The 23,110-nt window shown below is 39.2% G+C and overlaps 1 protein-coding gene across 3 annotated transcripts; it reads right to left on the bottom strand.

Annotated features, from left to right (window-relative positions):
• Positions 1-775: 775 nt before the first annotated feature.
• On the bottom strand, positions 776-23,110 carry LOC133805026 (protein ALTERED SEED GERMINATION 2). 3 transcript variants are annotated; one of them, XM_062243125.1, is made up of 20 exons: positions 22,921-23,110; positions 22,276-22,344; positions 21,592-21,669; positions 21,193-21,228; positions 20,386-20,520; positions 20,183-20,290; positions 19,968-20,096; positions 7,307-7,422; positions 7,098-7,215; positions 6,829-6,934; positions 6,121-6,242; positions 5,841-6,011; positions 5,576-5,686; positions 4,750-4,861; positions 3,861-4,204; positions 3,260-3,350; positions 2,976-3,071; positions 2,821-2,891; positions 2,589-2,716; positions 776-1,879 (listed from the first exon to the last, which is right to left on the bottom strand). In XM_062243125.1, exons 1-20 carry the CDS (start codon positions 22,990-22,992, stop codon positions 1,798-1,800), a joined length of 2,295 nt encoding a protein of 764 aa, XP_062099109.1. In that variant the 5' UTR covers positions 22,993-23,110; the 3' UTR covers positions 776-1,797. The 3 variants fall into 3 exon arrangements, with proteins under 3 accessions (XP_062099109.1, XP_062099108.1, XP_062099111.1); XM_062243124.1 differs by having other exon boundaries at positions 6,121-6,245; positions 22,921-23,109; XM_062243127.1 differs by lacking the exon at positions 21,193-21,228 and having other exon boundaries at positions 6,121-6,245; positions 22,921-23,109.

The following is a 23,110-nucleotide window of genomic DNA, read 5'->3' as shown; positions in this document are numbered from 1 at the left end:
TTGTTTGTTATGTCTATGGATATGGCAAAAGGTTGATACTTTGTCTCTCCATCTTTATCAAATCAAAGTATCAACTGACAACTGCCACTAAATAATCCCGTGAGGCCGTGATCAACCTTTTCCTCTTCAGCTGTGACATATCTACTAAATATCTTGTTTATTTTCAAATATAAATACATTTTATTTATATATATTTGTATAAAATCTTCCCACCACCACCCTCCTTTGACATTCGTCAACGTACAAATAAGCCCAAAATTGGGAGATATGGTACCCAATTTCTGACACTGATTTGTCGAATTGATAAACTACAAATTCGACTCTTGAGTTGCCATGAAGCTTCACTCGATGCTTCTCCATCCATCCCTTTAGGAAGACAACCAGCATATCTTTTCATTAGTTTCCACATGGTACCTGTCTCAGGCTGCTTGCTTAGGTGTCACTTCCATAGCAATACAATCTTGTACCAAATTTATGTTGTGAGCATTCATCAACTAATCATATCATAGAATAGCATTGCTTATTCAACTACCAGCTCCAAAATTATTATTCCGGCAAGAAGAACCCCAATATAATTATATCTTCCACATTATGATCTTATGAAGTGGTTAAATGGAAAGTAACATTTTTCTAAATAAAAGAGTACACCTGAATACCAAACCAACAATAATTTAATCTTTGGTCTAGAAAAATCTACAGCTACTAGTACAAAAAACTTTAGGGGTGGACAAGCTATTACCACTATACAAGCATTCTATACATTTTAAGAAAGGGAAAACAAAAGGTAACATTATATACACAAGGAAAAAGTACGCACTACAATTACGAAAAAAAACACTACATATATGTTAAAAAAAAGGACATATAAAGAAAACCCAAGAGCAGACAGTCTTAACTATACACAATGCATCAGGAATAATAACGCAACACCAGGCCAATGCTTTGGAGAGGGGGAAAACCAAGACGCTTTACAAAGATTTCTCATTATTTTCGACTTGAATCTTTCAAGCACCCAAAAAAGACTAAAGCATGACCAACGCGACAGGTGAAATTATGCACTCTCTTTTACCTTTCCGTAATATAATCCACTCCATGCACGGTAAAGATGACGTCTCTGTAATATTGACAAGGAAAGGTAAAAAGAAATGAAAACAAAAAACAGAAAATCAGGGTCAGAATGAAATTGCAATTTTGACAATTCCCTGCCCACATTTATGAGAGATTACCTTCCCGATGGAAAAATAAAAAAATAAATAAAAACACACTTTTATAGCAGCAACCAGATAATACATATTTCGATACAGCATCAGCAACAGATGCTACTTCCGGATCTAAATGGTTACAGGCTCACTCTATCAGCCAGAAAACATCCCTAGCTCCTCTGCAAAAGCGTCAGCTTTCCAAATTCTAGACCGCAATCAGCGCTATGGTTATGTTAAATATTGCAAGATGCCTTCTTCAACCACAGATTATTATTTACAAGAAAAACTCACCACACAAACACATCTCAACATGAAGAAACAACTTTATTGGATTTACAAGCATAAAAACAAATTTACATTGGATATTCAAAACACCCACGTATAGAAGTAGTACTCAAGATAACATTATATCATGCAGCAGTTACCAATCACCACAGACCAACTTTCCATCACATACATGAACTCCTGGGATAACTGGCCCAAGGAGGACGCAAGTATAATGTTTTTTGGATCAAGAAACACAGAAGGGAAAAGATTTTGCAAAGCCATATTAAGTCAAAATAGGAAGGAGCCTGCAAGCGTCAGCAAGAGCTGATTAGCTCTGAGCACACTCAAATGGATGCAAGTTTCCTTCAGTGAACTCATGCACTCGAAAACGCTCCAGAATTTCAAAACCCCTGGCACGAAAGAACATTGACATTAGCCATTAGGTAAGAAGACAAATTTAGAAGCAAGCAACCAAGGGAGGAAAAATAAAGAATCACCATGAAAGCCAAGTTTAGACCATATGATTACTCTGCACTATTTTTTACATGTATGCAGGAAATTTCCAACCACATGATCTACATCATCAAGTTCTAATGCATGATACTATTTTACATGCGCATGCAATTTTCACAGATCATGATGTACGGATCAGGTTTGACAAAATCCTGATACAAATCACAAAGTCTGGACATGAAACCAGCACTCAGTCCAAAAATCAACCAACAAAGAGGAAGAAAATATTTTATTATGCTACTAAAACTTGTGGTCATCAAAAGGTTAGATGTTTAATTACATCAATCCAAAATGTTCTAACTCGAGGTTTTATAAACCAGTATGCTCCTCTTTCTTTATCTTTTCTTCACATTTCAATGTTGAGAAAGAGTAAGGCTTGGTTGTTACATGTGCACTAGATGTTTCAGAGTTCAAAACAAAAAAAGTAAAAACAATTCATAAGGAGAGAACCTTCATGTTTATAGCCACAATTTCCTGTGCTTTCATACATAGAAATGATATTCACATACTTCAAGGAAATATATATATATACATATATATAAAAAAAAAATAAGAGGAGAAAAAGAATGAACTTGCTCAAAAAGTTAAAAAATTCAGAAGCCTTACAGGAATGCATCACGATTGCGGCCTAATCTATGTTGGTTGCCTTCCATGACATTTAGAAAGTCAGCACTTTCTGGCCCTGCTGTTCCACTACCTACAGTTGAGGGGACTGAAGCAGTCGGAGTCCAAATCTAGAACAAAGCCAGCAAACACTCCAGAATGAGTCTAGCTATCAGCTATCTGGCTACTAAAAGAGAAAAGAAAGGAAAGAATTGATCCCTCCTACAGCACTTACCTTTATTGTGTTATCAATCCCGCTGGTAGCAACAGCACAGTCAAAAGGGTGAGACTGCACACAGTTGACAACTGCGGAGAGACATGAAGAGGACCTTAAATAACAAGGACAGAAAGTAAGGATTCACAATTTTCGGTTGAAGGGGAAAAAAAAACCTGCATCATCTCCATGGAGCATTTTTATTAATCTGCCAGTTTTCTTCTCCCAAATAAACCATCTGCCATCATCACTTCCACTAGCAACATATTCACCTGTAACTCAAATGAAAAAGAAAAAAAAAACCATACCATTACATAGTTTTATGACCACTATCTCCTTACAAAATCAAATCAAAATAGGACATCTACCATCCAAACTTCCCAAGTATCACAGGAAATTTTAATAGATATGTGTTAGAGATGGGTTATAATAGGACAGCTGTCATAAAAAAACAAATTACCTCTTTGACCCAGAAAATTGGCCTGCTTGATGTCAGTCCCCACATTACAGTGGCCAACATATCTTTGTTTCATATCAATAGCTATCCCAGGCTGCAATATAGGCAAAACAAATATGAACAAATGCAAACGGAAATTAAATGAAAGAATTATAGAACATCAAGAAGACATGATGTTTCTCACCACCAATAACTATTACACAATGTTGCTGGAATATATAAATGTATTATTTAAACTTAGGAGATCAAGCACAAACCCTCAGTTGTTTATTTTCTAATTTCTACAATCACGTCTCAACAGAAAAATTCTAGCAACATATTCCAAGAGTTTGGGATTGAAATAGTTTATAAACTTGACTGCTCAGTTTTAGACATGTTTTTAACATGCATAAGCATATATAAAATTCCAAAAAAAAGTATGTTTAAGCAGGTGTTTTAGGCTTAATTAGCTTAAAATAATGAAAGTATGATGAGTAAGTCGAGTACTTTGAATTCCGAGGGCATGTGTAAGTTTTGGTTTTCATCTCATTGAATTTTCAAATATGTTATCTGTAATAATAACATAAATCTGAAAACAACTTGATGCAAGAACTACATAAGAAACCTGATACGGTGTTCTGTCATTACAGGATGATGATGAGGGAGATCCACACGAGCCATTTGCACCACCACTTTCTCTAGCTGAATCACTTTTTCGATGGATTCTTAAATTTAAACTTCCATGTAGAATATTGGGTTCAACATCATGCTCCTCATCACCTGACATTGACGTGTCAAAGTCTAATTCCAATTCCTCGTCATAATCAGAATCTTCTCTTTCAGATCTTGGGCCATCATTACTATTAGCCTCTACCCGATAAAATATGTCACTTAATGAAGCCATTGCTTCACCTCGAGGTTTGGACCTCAAAAGTCCTTCATTTTCTTTCTTATTTCTTTCTGCTTCACCTAGTCAATGCAATAAAACAATTAGATTTTTTTCCCAAAAGGCCTAAAGTTTGCTCCCCCAAAATTGTCAGCCTGGGTGGGGCTCCAATTCTTGTGCTTGCTAAGCACTTTTGGGGTTAAGAAAAAACAGTTCATTCAAGGGATTTTTTTTTCAATATAAAAAGAAAGAAGAGAAATGAGGCACATCCCTTCATTTTCAAACTAGATATTTATAGTCATCCACACCTTTTTCCATTTCCGAGAGAAAAGACATAGGAACATATTTCACTTATGAAAAAGGGAAAAGAAAATGGAATGTAGTTTTTTTTCGTCCTTTTTGGAATTAATATACAATTCTATCCCAGAAATTTTTCTTCACAAGTAAAGAGAATACATTGAACTACAAATTCGCTTATATTCAAACAAATAAGAAAACCCAAGAGGCATGCATGAAATTTGGTTCTGGAAATTGTGACAACATGTAGACAATAAAATTCAAAGCCTGGTCAATGTGAATAAATATTGTAGCAAACAAATGAACATCCAAGACAATTAAAACCAGAAACCTGCAGCAAGGTCCTTTTTAACTCTCTCAACTCTTTCTTCTACATCAAAATTGGAAGGAGCCAAATTTTGAGCAGCGCAAGCAAAATCTAGAGCTTCTTTATGTTTGCCTAACTGCAAAAAAATAAAGTTCATGATGTAGAGACAAAAATTTAACAGGCAAACAGGCAAAGACTACATTTTTTAAAAAAGAAGTTTACTTCTAGTTTTTATCAACAGAAAACATAAATCCACCAAGGCCTTAATAAACAAAAGCGACAACAGTTCAGGAATGATCATCAAATATTGTATAATTGTGTGAATGTGATGAACATTACATAACAAAGAAATCAGCACTTGTATAACATCAAATAATATTATCTCTGGCCCCACAACAAATTGGAAGAGGACTGCACCTATGAACCTTAACCTGACAGCAATACCACTATTGAAAGAAATTCAGACTCACTTAGTATCGATTCTCCATATTTAGGAGCCGTGTTATTTTTCTTCTTTTGCAAGAAAGGGGGGAAAGACAGGTTCTTTAAAACTAATGGGTTACAATCAACTCCACTCAACTTAAAGAACATATCAAAACTTCCAAAAATATCCTACTTTGCTTAGCAGCCAACCTGCTACACAATTATTGTATAGAGGAGCTCTTTTACTTCCTGTGTTTATCTTTTTGGGGTTCTCTTTCTCAGAAGTTGCAAGTAGTGAGCAAGCCAAATTATAAAATGATCAAGGGGCAAACAACATCCAGTTTGTGTAGGTTGAAAATGCCAAAAGGCCTTCCAAAGTCTAAGTGTTTAAGGGTCCACTAAATTGCTGTGGGTAAAACGTAATCACCTGTGACAGAGCTTCAGACATGTAGTAATGAGCCCTGAATGAGGAGCCATCAATCTTTTGAGCATTGTGACAATCTCTAATCGCCATGGGAACATCATTTTTCCAATTCCGCTGAAAAAAATTAATATTATACCTTAAAAAACGGGGGAAGAAGATTGGGACAGGGTAACGGTGTTAAGTAAGAATCACAATCAAAACATCATATAAAAATAATAATAAAAAATAAAAAGAATCTCTGAATTATAACTTCATATAAAATAAGAACCTTCAGCAACAACGCAGCACGCATACAGAGACATTCATGCTTCAATGCCAGTCCAATAACTTGACCATATCCATCCAACACCTCATTGCAAGCCTCAATACCGTAGAAGTAATTCATATTCCCCTCTAAGGATCTTTCAGCAATTTGGATTAGCTTCTTACTCATGTCAAGCTGAAATAACCGCGTTAAGATAGGAAATATCAACTTATAAGACAAACCAACAAGATGACTGTAGTGTTACAGATAATATACGTAAAGATGAAAAGACGGGCACCCTCACATTAGCACTTCTCTCCTTAGAATGACCCTTCAGGCAGACATCAGATGTCGGTTCACCTCTATCGAGTGTGAAGCTCGTCAGCCGGGAAACATCTGCAGGACTATACTGCATAGAACTATCACCTGCTGCAAATTTGCAAATACCTATCTCATTGTCCTGAACTTCCTACTAATATAGGAAGGTAAAGATACCAATAACAAGAAAATTTACTAGGCAAAATTTCCCAGACCCAAAATATTTCACCAGAAAACCATTGTGCCCAACAGAAAGGAGATATGAATCAGTTTTCAAATATATATATTAAAATTGGAGTCCTCGCCTAACTTCACAATATTTGAGGAATAGGAAAATATAGATAGCCAGGATTCGAACCTAGGACCATGTGAGGAGCAACCCACAGCCATGATAGTTTGAGCTACCCCTCTTGGATTTCTCTCTTTCTCTCTATACACACACACACACACACACACATCTCCTAATAGAAACTACATTTTCAAAGATAAGACCGATGTCTTGCTCAATTCAAATCTAATAAATAATAAAGTTATATTGTATTGTTTAAATCAGTCTAGAAGGATACATGTCATGGAAGTTTGCCTTAAAATCATAGAAAATGAATGTCTTTTCTAAGTAAATCCAGTCTCTTAAAAAGAAAGAACAGCAAGTATGAGGCAGTCAGGTGCATATAATCAAGGTAAATACACATACCGTGATTTGTATCCATCAGATAGACATGCTCTCCACTATAACTAAGTAGAACCTCTTCTCCATCAGGACTAAACGCAACATGAGTTAGATGCAAGCTTGACTGTTCCTGAAAAAAAAAATATAAAGAAGAAAGCCAATTTTAAACCCCCTACACATTCAACTATACGTCTCAGATCATAGAAAAACAACATTACAAAAATAACCAAAAAAAACATTTGGACGGTTGTAAAATTGAAGCCATAAAAACAATTACAAGGTTCTGAACTAACACGATCAGAAAGATGCATTGGACAAAAATAGTCAACACAAGGAGGAGGTGGCATCTTTTTCTGACTTGAGGACAACGGTGGCAGCATCCTTCTGTCGTACAACCGTGCAAATGCATCACTGCAAAAATTCAAGAACAAGATATAATATTAAAAGAAAAGTCATGGTTAAAGTACTAGAACATTATTCAACTCAAATCAGCAAAATGTACCTCCCACCAACTAGGAGCAAATGAGGCTTGGTGGCACTGATATCACAGGATTTTAAAGCAAAATTTTGTCTGGGAGGATCAGCTAGAGACCTCTTTGCTCCACACCGCAAGTCAAGCTGCCATTTAGTAACTTATGTGAAATCAGATCTCCAATGGAGGAGATGAAACTGGGCAATAGTTCAAGGAGCTTAATCTCAGAACCGACGGGAGAAATACCATATTAACCAATCATTTCAAGTCCGTCAACGAAAAAGTTTTCAATATAATATGAAGACAATTCACAGATACATCGCCAAAAATCTTCTGAAGTGTAGATAACTTAATAAAACCTTTAACAAATTAATAAATAAATTTAAAATCTAATGTAAATTGATGTACCCCAGCTGATATCATTCAAGAGACCAGCACTCCCCAAGAGCTAAGCTCACTCAATTACAATTCATGCATACCGCCCTCCAATTCTCACTTCCCTCATATATCCTTCCACTAACTCAACAATCCCAAGACACCACACGAAGTCATTACAACCTTCCCCACTCTGCCCTTGCTGCCTATTTGGCATTCTTACCCCTCCTACCATACGTAAAGCGTATTTATGGGTCTGTCATTCCCCTCCCCCCACCCCCAAAAAAAAAAAATATATATATATATATATATATACATTTGTTTCACCTTGTCCTCAAGGTGAAAACTAGGAAATTGACCATGAATGGCATCGAACTTCTGCCAAGTAGCATCAAACAGCAGCAAATCTTTCCACTAAATAAGGACTTCCAGGTCTTGAACAGTTCCGCTCTTGCTTTGACGCACATTCAAAACTGCGGCTGGTTCCAAATCTGTCGCTAACTATGGTGGCAAAGTCGGGGAGGAATTAACCACGCCATGATTAGGTTGGAGCTGTGTTAAGTGAAAACAGGGTGCACCACAATTATCGCAGATATGGATCGATCAGCCACAGTGATAGGCTTGATAAACCTATGATTCGGTTCACATACACTAGGAGGGGGTCGGGACACAAAGGCCAAGGGTAGGCTGGGTCATTTGATGGTTGACGTGGAGGGTAGTTTGTTAGAGGGGCAATTTGGGTACTGAGTAGCCTATTAGTGGGAAAAGGAAGCTAGTAATTAGTTATGCAAGAATTAAGAGAATTCTGGCATCATGGAGATCTTCTTCTCTGTGCTTGTATGAAACTCATATTTTCCTTCAATAAAGCTTCAGAATTATTCACTCTTTGGTTACTGTTTTATTGCTTATTATTGTCTGTTCTGGTTCATTGTTTCTGGTTTATTGGATTATTGGGGCAGGTCCTATTAATTGGTATCAGAACCAGTACCTGGCACTCTGTGTATGCCGGTGTCGACAAGGATGGACAATCGTGTTGTTGGCGTTGAATCTGCCTTATCCAGTGTCCAAACTCAGCTCAACGATCACGGTGCGCTGCTTAAGGATCATGCCCTCGAGCTGGGTTCTATGAAGGAGGTGCCGGATCGTTTGGTTACTGCTCAGGGACGGGTGGCTGATGAACTTGCCTCTCTTCGCGAGGGGTCTCCTGGACTTCCGGGCTCGGGTCGTCGTCTTCCTGGCGAGGGGTCCGCGGCGACTGGCGGGGGTGCCTCCACGGGCCGTGTCGCTGAGGGTGGGGACCGGCGCTCTGAATTTCGAGCTCGGAAGATCGAATTACCCGTTTACATGGGAGAGGACCCGGATGATTGGACTTACCGTGCTGAGCGCTACTTTAACTTACAGCGGTTATCTCCGGGCGAGCAATTAGAGGCCGCTGTCTTGTGTTTGGAAGGGGCGGCTCTCAGTTGGTTTCGCTGGGAAAATCAGAGGCGCCTCATCACCACGTGGGAAGAATTGAAGCTGTTGCTTCTCCGGCGCTTCCGTCCCACTCACGAAGGCTCGGTGTATGATCGTTTCTTTGTCCTCCAACAGGTCACTTCGGTTCAGGACTATCGCAGGAGGTTTGAAGCTCTCGTTGCTTCGGTGGAGATGATGGGGGAGGCTACCTTACGGGCTGCTTTCTTAAAGGGCCTCAAAGTGGAGATCCAGGCCCCCTTGAGGATTTTGGAGCCAAATGGGCTGTTACACATGATGGAGTTGGCTGAGCAGATTGAAGCCAATCGGGCCTTCACTAAGGGATATCGGGCTGGGTTGAGTGGGCCCATTCGGGCCAATCCAAGACCCCCTTTGAGCAGCCTGTCTCTCCCTGAACACGGTAAGGGCACATTTGTCCTTTCCCCTTCTTCTTCTTCATCATCGACCCCGACTAGTGCTAGTCCTAAGACAGCCTCGGCTCCGGCAACGTCCGTGGCATACCGCTGCCTGTCTGAGTCCGAGATTCAAGAGAAGAAACGTCGTGGGGTTTGCTTCAAATGTGACGGGCGCTGGACTAGAGGGCACGAGTGCTCTCAAGCGGAAGTTCAGGTCATTATTATCCAAGAAGAGGCCGTGGATGAGCCGGCCACTGACCCGATTGGGGAGGTTCTCGGCATTGCCGATGCTATGGGCGCGGCAGAGGCTCATATGGTGGAAGTATCTCTGAATGCCGTGGTTGGTTTGACTTCTCCAAAGACCATGAAAATTCTGGGCTCTATCATGGGTCACGAAGTGGTAGTTTTGGTGGATAGCGGGGCGACACACAACTTTATTACGACGGAATTAGCCCAGAAACTAGCGCTGCCTATGTCCACGACTGAAGCTTACGGAGTACAGATGGGCAGTGGTCAGGCGGTGAAAGGGGAGGGTATTTGTCGCTCGGTACCATTACACTTGCAAGGATTGGAAATTATCGACGACTTTCTGCCGTTGCAACTCAGCAGTACCGATGTTATCTTGGGTGTCCAGTGGCTGCAAACTTTAGGGGAAACCACGCATCATTGGAAGGATCACACGATGAAACTACGAATCCAAGGTCAGCCCGTTGTTTTACATGGCGATCCTCTGCTTCTCAAGACGTGTATATCGTTGAAGCAGATGGTACGGCTGTTACAACATGAGAGACAAGGAGTTTGGGTAGAGCTGGGTTGTGCATCGGTTTCTCAGGATCGGGCTGCCTATTCAGACGGGATACATGAAGTATTACAGCGGTACGGCACTGTGTTTGCTACACCGACTTCGCTGCCGCCGCAAAGACAACATGATCATGCCATTGTTCTTCAGCCCGGCACCACCCCCGTGAGTATCCGCCCATATCGATACCCCCATGGTATCAAGGATGAGGTAGAGAAAATTGTTCGAGAGATGCTGCAATCCGGGGTGATCCAGCCGAGTAACAGTCCCTATTCGAGCCCAATTCTCTTGGTTAAGAAGAAGGATGGCGGATGGCGATTTTGTGTGGATTATAGAGCTCTTAATTGAGCCACGGTACCCGACAAATTTCCCATCCCAGTTATTGACGAGTTGATAGACGAGTTGCACGGGGCTCATGTATTTTCGAAGTTAGATTTACGTTCGGGGTACCATCAGATTCGGGTGAGGCCGGAGGACATCCATAAAACTGCCTTTCGAACTCATGAAGGCCACTACGAGTTTGTAGTGATGCCCTTTGGGCTGACCAACGCCCCCGCCACCTTTCAATCTCAGATGAACAATATTTTCCAGCCGCATCTTCGTAAAAGAGTATTGGTCTTCTTCGACGGCATCCTTGTCTATAGCCCGGATGAGGAAACTCATGTCAAAGACCTTGAGATAGTGTTACAAACTTTGTCAAACCATCAATTTTTTGCCAACTTAAAGAAGTGTTGCTTTGGACAGCGACAAGTCGAATATTTGGGACATATTATTTCAGGTAAGGGAGTGGCGGTGGACCCTTCCAAGATTCAATCTATGCTCGATTGGCCGCTGCCAAGAACGATTAAGGAGCTGAGGGGGTTTCTTGGTCTTACTGGATATTACCGGAAATTCGTCAAGAATTATGGGGCCATCGCTAGACCTCTTACTGATCAACTAAAAAAGGATCAGTATGGGTGGACCGCAGAAGCTACTGCCGCCTTTGAAGAACTGAAGAGAACGCTGACCACAGTTCCTGTTTTAGCACTCCCAGATTTCACTAAGCCGTTCGTAGTTGAGACTGATGCTTCGGGGTTTGGGGTAGGGGCTGTTTTGATGCAGGAGGGACGCCCACTGGCGTATTTCAGTCAGGTGCTGAAGCCCAAAGCTCGGCTGAAATCCATCTATGAAAAGGAACTCATGGCCATTGTCCTTGCGGTACTCAAGTGGCGACCTTACTTCCTTGGAAGACGATTTATTGTCCGAACAGACCAAAAGAGTCTCAAGTTTTTGTTAGAACAGCGGCTGGTTACTCCTGAACATCAGAAATGGTTGGTAAAATTGTTGGGATTTGATTTTGATATTCAGTACCGCTCCGGGGAAACAAATCGGGCGGCTGATGCTTTATCTAGGGTCGGCCAAGTGGAGTGTTCCTTGTTGACATCTACTACATGGATGGATTGGGAGCTTGTTAACCGTGAGGTGGCAGCAGACACATTCCTGTCTCGGGTTAAAGCGAACGTGGCGCAAGGTAAAATCATTGCTGGGTTTTCGTTACACCAACAGCGGCTATTGTACAGGGGTCGTTTAGTTTTATCTGCCACTTCAGCTTTACTGCCCCATTTCTTACGAGAGTATCACTGCTCGCCCATCGGCGGCCATTCGGGGGAGCTGCGGACTTATCAACGGCTGAAAGGAGATGTGTATTGGGTCGGCATGAAGGCTAAGGTCTTGGAGTTTGTTCGTTCTTGTGATATTTGCCAGCGGAACAAATATTTGGCAACGTCTCCAGGGGGTTTGCTGCAGCCACTCTCGCTGCCAGCACAAGTTTGGGAGGAGTTAACTATGGATTTCATAGAAGGGCTGCCTAAATCGGAGGGTATAGATACTATATTAGTGGTGGTGGACAGGCTTAGTAAATACAGCCACTTCATAGGCCTTAGACACCCATTTACTGCCAAAACGGTGGCTGAAGCATTTGTTACACGTGGTAAAGTTGCATGGGGTTCCGTTGTCTATTGTGTCTGACCGTGACAGGATTTTTCTCAGCCATTTTTGGTCTGAATTGTTCAAACTGCAAGGGACGGAACTTCGCCACAGTACTTCCTATCACCCCCAAACAGATGGGCAATCGGAGGTAGTAAATCGATGCCTTGAGACATATCTCCGTTGCTTCGCTTCGAACCGTCCAAAAGCTTGGGCTAAGTGGTTAGCATGGGCTGAGTACTGGTACAACACCACTTATCACTCATCCTTGGGCTGCACTCCGTTCAAGGTTTTATACGGGCGTGACCCCCCACCGTTGATTCGTTATGCAGCAGGTACCACACATGTACTGGCTGTCGACCAGCTGCTTGAGGAGCGAGACTCATTCTTGGACGACTTGAAGATGCACCTGCTGCGAGCACAACAAAAGATGAAGGAAGGAGCTGATAGGTCGCGTAGGCAGGTGGAGTTTGTGGTGGGAGACAGGGTATTCGTTAAATTGCGACCCTACCGACAGAAATCACTGGACATTAGAAAAAATGAGAAGCTGGCAGCAAGGTATTATGGACCTTTCGCAGTTCTGAAACGCATTGGCAAAGTGGCATACCATCTGGACTTGCCTCCTTCGTCAGCTATCCATCCGGTTTTTCATGTGTCGCAACTCCGAGCTGCTATCGGCACCGCTCATTCGTCCACCACACTTCCACCTACTTTAACGTCAGATCTGGAGCTTATTGTGGAACCTGCTGAAGTGCTGAATGTCAGGCAAAATCCCGCTTCTTCAGATCAAGCTGTTGAGGTGCTTATTCGCTGGAAGGATTTGCCTGTTTTCGAAGCTACCTGGGAGAAATTTGAAGCTATCCAAACTCAGTTTCCAGCTTTCAACCTTGAGGACAAGGTTCACAAATTCGGGGGCAGTAATGATAGGCTTGATAAACCTATGATTCGGTTCACATACACTAGGAGGGGGTCGGGACACAAAGGCCAAGGGTAGGCTGGGTCATTTGATGGTTGACGTGGAGGGTAGTTTGTTAGAGGGGCAATTTGGGTACTGAGTAGCCTATTAGTGGGAAAAGGAAGCTAGTAATTAGTTATGCAAGAATTAAGAGAATTCTGGCATCATGGAGATCTTCTCTGTGCTTGTATGAAACTCATATTTTCCTTCAATAAAGCTTCAGAATTATTCACTCTTTGGTTACTGTTTTATTGCTTATTATTGTCTGTTCTGGTTCATTGTTTCTGGTTTATTGGATTATTGGGACAGGTCCTATTACACAGCACCTTAAAAGGGCCATAAAAGCAAGCAGCCAGCTTTTCATTCTTGCGGATTGCAAGATTTTTCTGGCAATAGGAATGGAGCTTCAAAAACACTTGGTCCCCAACCTGAAATTTGACATTCCGCTTGGATGAGTCCACTGCGACCTTCATCTTTTGCTGAGCTCACAACAAGTGCATCTTCAAACCCTCCAAAAAACTATTCCTTTCCTCCTACCAATGGTCCAAAGCCACCAATGAAGTAGAGCCAGCTGTATACCTTATGAGAGCTGGTGGATATCTGCCATACAAAACTTTGAATGAGGTGCATCCCAAAGAAGAGTGAAAACTGGTACTATAGTATTCAGCCCAAGGCAGCCACCTACTATAGTATTCAGCCCAAGGCAGCCACCTTGCCCGTACCTTGGGCTTCTCAAATGCAAAGCACATCTCAAGACAGCGGTTGACCACTTCAGAGTGGTAGTCAATTTCAGGATGGTAGCTTGTGCTATGGTTCAAGTCAATACCTTGTAAACGGAACAATTCGGCCGAGAAATGGCTGAGAAAAACGCAATCTCAAACAAACACAATCAGGCATACTGTATAGCTTGATAACATTCCCCCAAGATGAGGTGACCAAGTTTTCAATCTGACGCTTCTCAAAACAACATTTCTTCATATTGGCCAACACCTCCAGAACAATAGCCAAATGGGTAATGAGAGGTCACATCCAAGCTATAAACAAGAATGTCGTCGAAAAATACGAGTACGACCCACCGCAAGTAAGGTTTGTATACTTCATTCATCAAGGATTGGAAGGTCACGAATTTGGCGGTAGCCGAACTTCAAATCGAGCTTAGAAAAGATGCGAGCTTCGTGCAACTCAACAAGGAGCTCATCAATCACCAATATCGAAAATTATCAACCACAATCTCCTTATTTAATGCCTGATAATCAACACAAAACCTCCAACTACCATCCTTTTTCTTCACCAAGAGTAAGAGGCTAAAAATAGGAATGGTGCTAGGCTGAATAATTTTGGTAGCAAGCATCTCCCCAACAATTTTTTCTATTTCATTTTGAATACGTGGGTACTGATATGGGCGAACACTTACTGGCGAAGACCCTTCTCGGAGAACAATAGCGTGACCGTCTGGTATGGTGGAAGCCATTTTGCAGCCAAAAAACCTCGTCATATGACATAAAATGTGAGAAATTCTCTCCCCATGTTCAATAATGGGTACTATCATAACAACTAACGAACACCCCAGCTCCACCCATTCTCCATGGCACTCATGTTGTAGCGTACGCCACATAATTTTGAGTGAGACTTTACTTTTATCGACATAGGGGTCACCTTGTAGGGTCACAGACTTGTTTCCCATATTCAACTTCATAGTATGTGTCTTCCAATTGTTGTTAGTGCCTCCCAAAGTCTCGAGCCATTGAATTCCCAATTCCAAATCTTGCAAAAGTAACGGCACCCTACTACATATGCCTTCACCTTTAAATGCTTGACTCATGCCCATTTCTACCCCATAAGTGTTTGTCGAAGACAATGACAATTCCAGTCTAGAAATCAACTCAGATGTGATAAAATTGTGGGAAGCCCCACTATCAATGAGAACTACTACCTCCTACCCTTTGATGCTCCCAGTAAGTTTCATAGTTTTTGGAGATGTAAGACCCACCACTAAAGTCGAGGAAACCTCCACAAGTTGGACCTCTAGCCATTTAAAGCTGGCTTAAATCTCCTTCTCTATGACTTCAAGAGCTTTGTCCTCCACCAATATACCTTGAAGCTCAAGAAATTTGCATTGATGCCAATACGAAATTTCCCATCGCACTTGAATCAGATACCCTTAGCCTTCTTCTCTTTGATCTTAGCGCAACGGAATAACCCAAGTCACTCATGGGTTATAGGAGATTTTAGAGTTGTCATGTGAGTGCTCCTGGACCCAGATCTAGCTAAATACTAGGTGGAGCACTCTAGACCCGACACAGACTTGAGTTGGAAAAATAAGGTGTGGTTAACTTCAACTAATTGGCCCTTCAATCCAATATACTAAGAACCCCACAAATCTCCTACTTTCAAATTGTTTCTCATTATTAGGAATAGGTAACGAAGATAAAATACGAGCTTGTTTTATAGCATTAGTAATTAATCGTTGTTTTAAGGTCAATCTATTCACCCGTCTAAATAATATCTTTCCATGTTCACTAATAAATCGACTAATTAAACTCATGTTTCTATAATCAATTTGATCCCGATTGAATCAAGTTTGTGATTGGTAAAATATAAAGAAAAAAAATATTTTTATACAAGTAGGTGTAAAACAATAGAAAGTTTCACACAAGTAGATGTGAAATTTGAGCTTTTGTAGTTACATCTTAAATTGACCATTTTGGATCTAAATTGATACAATGAGGTATCTAAGCTTTTCCAAATAGGTTTGAGAATCTTTGGAGTGGTCTAGGCATGAAAACAAGGTCCCAAATCAGGAGTTCAGGCAATATGTCGTCTGCTTTGGGCAACGCGTCGAAGGCTAAAAAAGGGACAGTGATACGTGGCCACCTAGTGGCAACACATTGCCTAAGGGTGGTGATACGTCAACAGAAGGTGGCAACGCACTTTCTGACGTGGGAAGACGTTTTTTGGCATAAATCTCCTTTATATGGTCCCGTTTGGGAAAACTTTTACTTTTGCTTATATCTAAAAGCACAAGACAAGGAAAAAATTTAGCTTATTTTTTCTGTTTGGATAATATATAATATAAATATTATTTTTTAATGAAATTTTTTTTGAAGTATTTGGATAATCAATACAAATAGATCTTTTATGAAAAAATTAAAAATTATAAAACTTACGTTAATTAATAAAATAGTTTCTCCAAAAAGATCTTTTAAATTACAAAATGATTTTTTATTTTTTACTCAAACACTGCCAAAAATACTTTTTTAATTCTAAAAGCTAAAAGTAGTTTAAAATAAGCTTAGCCAAACAGAGTCTATAACCTCAAGAGCTTTGTCCTGCACCAATATGCCTTGAAGCTAGAGTAATTTGCATCAACGCCCATACGAAAATTTCCCATCGCACTTGAAACAGATACCCTTAGCCTTCTTCTCTTTAATTTTAGCTTCTACCAAGCAACATAATAACCCAGGTCGTTCATGGGTTGTAGGAGATTTCATAGTTGTCACGTGAGTGCTCTTGGACCCGAATCCTGCTAAATACCTAGCGGAGTGCTCAGACTTGAGTTAGAAACATAAGGATTGGTTAACTTCAACTATTTGGCCCAAGTCTATTGTCTTCTCAAGGCTCTTCAATCCAACATACGGAGAACCCCACAAATCTCCTGAAGAAATTGTCGCACACAAGTAGGTGTAAAACAATAGAAAGTTTCACTAAAGTAGGTGTGAAATTTGAGCTTTTGTAATTAGCAACTTAAAATTGACCATTTTGGATCTAAATTGATACAGCGAGGTATCTAAGCATTTCTAAATAGGTTTGACAATTTTTGGAATGGTCTACGAATGAAAATGAGATCCAAAATATGGAGTTCAGGCAATACGTCGCCTGTTTTGGGCAACGCATCACAGGCCAATTTTAGGCCTATGTTGAAAAGGGGTGGCGCTACGTCACCACTAGGTGGCAATGCATCAACAGAGGGTGGCGACATATTGCCTCCTGTTGACGTTGGAAGACGTTTTTTAGCTCCAATATTGTGTTTTTCAATTTTAACACATTGGGATAATGCCTACGACGATGCTAACACTATTTAAAGGGTCTAAGAGGGTTCAAAAACCTTGATCCCACTTTTCGAATTCTCTCTAACCTTGCTCTCTCTAGCTCTCCTAAGATCAATCAAATTCTCCAAGAAACACGTCAAAATTTGCTTGATTGATGAGTTTGAAGGCTTGCCAAATCCAAATTCTCATTTCCTTGTTGGTGAACCCCAAGCAACAATTGATGGAGATTGAAATAGAGAATTAAGACGGCCATTCAACTTGGGACAAGTCTTTCTAACTCTCCTCTTATATTTTATAATTAGATTTCATTTTGTTAATCATTGTTGATATTAGTATTCATTTGCTTATTGTTTATTGCTTTAATTTAAGAGTCGTTCATTGAAAATCATTTTCTTATTGTTGATTATTGAAATTGTTGAAACCCTCATCCCCAACATTTCTAACTTCAACCCCTTTGTAAACGTTGACTCCAGAATCAGTTCAAAGACCGCCTCCAATGATGAAGCTAGAAGCTCATACTGCCAACAATACTCCATGATACCAGACTCTTGTCGTGTAGAAACAATCGTAGAGAGACCCTGGGTCGAAATCGCTTCACAATCAACGTTTTGAGCTCTTCCCAACACATAATCTCCCACCGGAACTAGTGCAGCGCATCCCCTTCTAAACAAACCACCACCTCCTCCAACTTCTCTAGGTTCGTAAGCCATTGCAAGGAAAAAAAATAACGCTCAGCCTAATATGTCCACTCATCGAATTCATAACCCATAAACATCAGAAGCTCAATCTTCCAAGCTCAGAATTCATGCCTTGATTTGTTGTCAAGAATTCTCGTCGCTCCCCATCGCAAATTAAGCAGACCCCTCGGCCACCACCGGACTCTTGACGCCAAAATTGCGAGTCCCAATAGCAACCTCCTTAGGCAAGGCCGCCTAGCCTTGAAACACTTGATCCAATTTGGAAAACAATGAAGCAATATTGCCAGAACCTTCTTCAATGAAGCCAAATCGACTTAAATGCTACTGACCCTCCCTTCGACCAAGTCCACACGTGATTTCATTTTTGTATGTGCCATTCTCGCAGACTTGTAAGCTCTAATACTAGTTAATATACCCTTGTTGATATCACAATCTAAAGTAGCCAAACACTCAAACCAGCAAGCAACAAAGAGTAAAATGGAGGTATATTATTGAACAAAGAAGACAATGACAGTAACCCACGGGTATTCGAGAGACTTTTACTCTCCAAGAGCTAAGCTCACTCAATTACAATTTCGACATGCCCGTACTCTCCAAGAGCTAAGCTCACTCAATTACAATTCCGACATACCCCCTCCAACTCTCACTTCCCTCACCTATCCTTCCACTATCCAAGTCAATACAACCTTCCCCACTCTATCCTTGTTGTCTATTTGGCATTCTTACCCCTCCTACCATGCGTAAAGTGTAGTATGGGTCTATAATAAATTGATTAACTTATATAACAAAATGATATTAGAAATGAAAAGGCAATTGCCTGTTGATTAAGGTCCTTGATTCTCAAATAAAATAAACTTATCATAGTTTTCTCGAATGAAAGTTTCCGCAAAAATAAAGTCTATGCAATCTTTGTCAAGAAGAAATTACTCCGATGAGCAAAAGAAAAAAAAAGAGTGAAATAAAAGGAGAAATTTCTTCATGCAACTATCATGAAATTCTTAAAACTAATAAGATAAGTGCCAACAAATACTCATACATTCTAGGGGGATTACTAAATACATACACATGCATATCTTCCTAACCCTCCCTTGAAACCACATCCCATCTAAACTCAATCCGATATTTTCCCTTTTTTCTTTTTTCAATTTAATAACCCTAATACAGCTGAAGACAAAAACCTTGAAACCTAGGACAGTGACTATAGTTTTCATTTCTCTCTTCTTATGTCCTAAACCACATTCTTTTGTCAATGATACATATTAACCATTAAACCATATCATATAAACCCTCTTCCTAATCATTAAACCATTAACATAGCCATATAAGATGGTCCTTTACCATCGTCCCATAAATTTATGATATTAAGTCTTCCTTCCGCCCATACAATCATAATCACCAATTTTCTTTAAAGTTCCCCCATATAATTTAATCACATGCAGCCTGTTTCTGATTTTAATGAAATCCTACATTATATCAGCTTTTATACATGTTGAATATTTCGGGAGTTAGGATATTATTAGTATTTATTTAGTTAGATTTAAATTTAAATAAGAGAGGATCTGATTATAAAAATCAGATTGGGAACCAATTTTAAGTTTTTTATTCCTAGAATTTAGGGGAATAGATTTTTCTCTGTTCTATATCTTTGTACCAGTTTATATTGATTTAATTAAGAGTTTTATTCCTCAAAATATTCACAATGCATGTACATTTCCTCCTACCCCGAGAAAGGAGGAAGTATCAGAATTATAATCACTTTCTTTTATATTATATGCAGATTCCTTTTCTAACTAGTTATAATATCACAATATTGTTTAATAGTTTTTACCATTTTTCAGGAAGCAAGTCAGAGTTATACACATCATACACACACAAAAGTGTTACAACATCAAGAAAGGCGAGTTCTCAACCAAACCATTGATAATGGAAACATTCACATGATATAATATGAACAAATAAATTCAATAATCAGAATCACTTACCAAAATATTGCGACATTCTTGATGAGAAGATCCAGCAGGAGGACATGAAGAGCCTTCTCGAAAATCATGCTGTCTCAACGTCCCATCTTCACTTGCGCTCCATACAACGTTGGGGTTTCCAACTTCAACCTGTGCTAGAAAGCAGAAATATTATGCAAACCGATGACACAATTAAGTTCCCAAAACCCATCACTCTTTTAAACAGAAAATCTTACAGCCAACTTTTTTACTCTTCTTGTGTGACATTGATATGTAGCTGATGGAGAAATAGCATTGTCATCAGCTCCTCTCCCACTTAATCGAGATAAATTAAATAACCGAACCTGCAAGAAAATCAGTAATTACATTTTCAACATTCAAACAAAGTTTAGATGAAGATAATATCTATCAATAGGAATTTCCAATTTCAGAACATTACTTCTGCATCTCCAGCTCCAGAGACCACAAGTTCATCACCAGTCTCGGGAATAAATTTTGTACAAAATATATTTGCACAGTGCCCAGTCTCTAAAGAATGCAAAAGGTTCCTGCCAGAGTAGCTCCATATATTAATCTGCAGAAAATTGTACAGAACATTAGCATAAATTATGCTTTTTAAGCTGAAATGTGTGCCTACTTATGCTTACACAACTACAACATAGAGGAGAATTGGAAACACAGCAGATCTTATTAAAAGTAAAATTATGGTCAGAAACCTTAGCATTATTTTAAATTATATTGATAACATGTGTTTTTGCAACTATAACTGGGAGAAGATAACTAGATCAATATGCATCATACCAAAATCTTTGTTTCAGATAATATATCTCCTACCCCATGAATCAGATTTATAGCGCGTCTAAGAATACATAGAAAGGTGATCAATTCAAAAGGAGAATTATTTCTCCTTGAAGGTGTTCACACATGCCATAACACATCAGTTACCACTAATCCCACATCTAGTTTGGAAACAGCTGTTAAAGCCTGGAAGGGAAACTCCTCCATATTTTTTTCAATTATTTGTATACTTATGTTTGTAAAGCCTCCAACTCAGAAAATAAAGTAGACGAAACTAGCTATGCCATGGATATTTTTGGCGAATTAAAAACATAATTCCAAGGAGCTGAAATGAACCACCTATAATGGAAAATAAAATATATTGTTTAATTCAAAAATAGAAGCAAAAACATTTAAAATTTTAATAAACCTCATAATGCCTTCAATAAAGAAAATCACGCAGTACTACCATTAAATGTTGAGATACAAATCCACCCATATGCCCCTGCACCAGGTTTTATAATCTCAAATCAATCCCTAAGAATTGTATGTTTTAAGATTCAGTTAGGAGTTGGAGTTCTTGCTTGTAACCTTTGATGATACCTTATCCTCTTTTGCATTTTTCCACATTTTTATTAATAAAATAGTTCTCTTTTCTTATAAAATAAAAAATCAATCCCAAGATCAGAAAGTATGCATTCATGTATTAATAAAATAGTTTTCTCTCTTTCTTCCACCACCCCCCTCTCTCTAATTTACTCTTAATTCTTTGCTACTGCCACATCTAGATTTAGGGTCCTATCATAATCATGCCAATGTGGCATCACATGTGATTGTTTTTCAAACTGAAAATATTAAAGTACTATACCCGCGTGTCATCCGATCCAGATATCAAAAGTGAACCGCTGGAATTCCAAGCAATAGCATTAACACAACCTTGATGCCCCTGTAAACAGAGGGAAAAAAAAAACTTAAGAACACTTCTTTCTAAGCACAAATTGGTAACCAGATAAATTCTAGGTTACAGGAGCCATTTTGAGACAGACTCAAATTTAGAAATTAAAGTACACTTAGTAATTAACTTACAAGAAGAAAATTAATAGATATTAAAATTTCACCAACGTAAAACAATATATTTCTCCCCTCAGGTTGCCTTTGAGAAGAAAGGGAACCATCGATCCCCAATTAGACATCTGAATGCCCAAAATAAATTGACGATTTCCCAGTTGATAAATTCAACAACTTTGAATTTTTACTATTGTTTAACTTATGTTTCTCATATTTTTCTGGAGCATTCTTTTCTAAGCTTGGATATTACCTAGATGATTCTACCACCCAGACTTCCATAAAAGTATGAACTCCAGACCTCCAATTCACAAACTTCACTTTATTAACTTTAGAACAAGAACATGCAAAAGAGAGGTCAAGAAACATGTCAATGGTAAGACAGGCACAAAATGTTAAAGATGAAAAAGTTGAATCCCATTTGATAGGTTAAAAATTCATAATGAACTGTCTGTTATCATATTCATATGCAATTAAAGTTACCAACCTCCAACTCTTTTTCCTGCGAAAGCCTTCGGATCAGTGATGAATGAATCTGCAAGCTGCGATTTGAGTCCTGCACAAAATTGAAAACGAGCAAAAATTTTATTCATAGAACCAATGAGAAACCTATTATAATAATAATAATAATAATAATAATGATAACAGAACACTCAGCAACATGATTTAACACCACAACTATTAGTCCACCGTAACATATTATAGCAACCAAAAGAACAATGTAAAAAAACCCAGAACTGCAATCTGAAGTAAATTCATAAACTAACTCATTTAAGCCCATAGAGAAAGGCACCAGTTTGCATTTCTCATGCTAGCTTAATGTTTAGAAAGGAACAGAAAATAAAATCATTGAATTACTCCAACGGTATTGGCTAAACAAGCTGAAATAGCTCTTATGTCTCTATAGAATCAAGAAATACGATTGCCAAGACACCATATTCTCACAAGATCACATAGCTTGTCAACGAAACTCTAAAAAAAAAAAAAATATTCTGGTAAAAATATTCAAATTGCATTGGGAAAGCTATTGAATTACAGTAAAAAAAATTATTCAAAAACAATAGTTCATTCGTTTATCCAAACAAAGAAAGAAAAAAAAACGAAAAGAGAGAGAGAAGAGAAACGGATGTACTTGAGAGCCATGGAGGTAACGTCTGTGAAGCAAATCGTGGATGTTACCGTCGTGAAAAGGCCAGGTGTCCATTGAAGATGAAGCTCCAAGAAAAATCAAATGAAATGAGAGCCCTAAGAAGTATGGATTTCGATCCTTCTACACTCTCCTGCCCTTCTCCCCTTTTGGTTTCCTTTTGTATATTTAATGA

The sequence above is a fragment of the Humulus lupulus genome, chromosome X (assembly GCF_963169125.1).
Source record: "Humulus lupulus chromosome X, drHumLupu1.1, whole genome shotgun sequence".
In the NCBI taxonomy this organism is placed as follows: domain Eukaryota; kingdom Viridiplantae; phylum Streptophyta; class Magnoliopsida; order Rosales; family Cannabaceae; genus Humulus; species Humulus lupulus.
The sequence above is the reverse complement of the archived record's forward strand: the minus strand, read 5'-3'. Positions and strand labels throughout refer to the sequence as shown.

Bases quoted from the DNA above. Each gene is read 5' to 3' on its own strand.
- LOC133805026 (XM_062243124.1), bottom strand. From the start codon at position 22,992: ATGGACACCTGGCCTTTTCACGACGGTAACATCCACGATTTGCTTCAC. The intron at 20,291-20,385 runs GTAATGTTCTGA...ATTTTCTTGCAG, and splicing joins CTGGAGCTGGAGATGCAGAA to GTTCGGTTATTTAATTTATC. The intron at 2,892-2,975 runs GTTTTTTTTTCC...GTCTCTCCGCAG, and splicing joins GCTCCATGGAGATGATGCAG to TTGTCAACTGTGTGCAGTCT.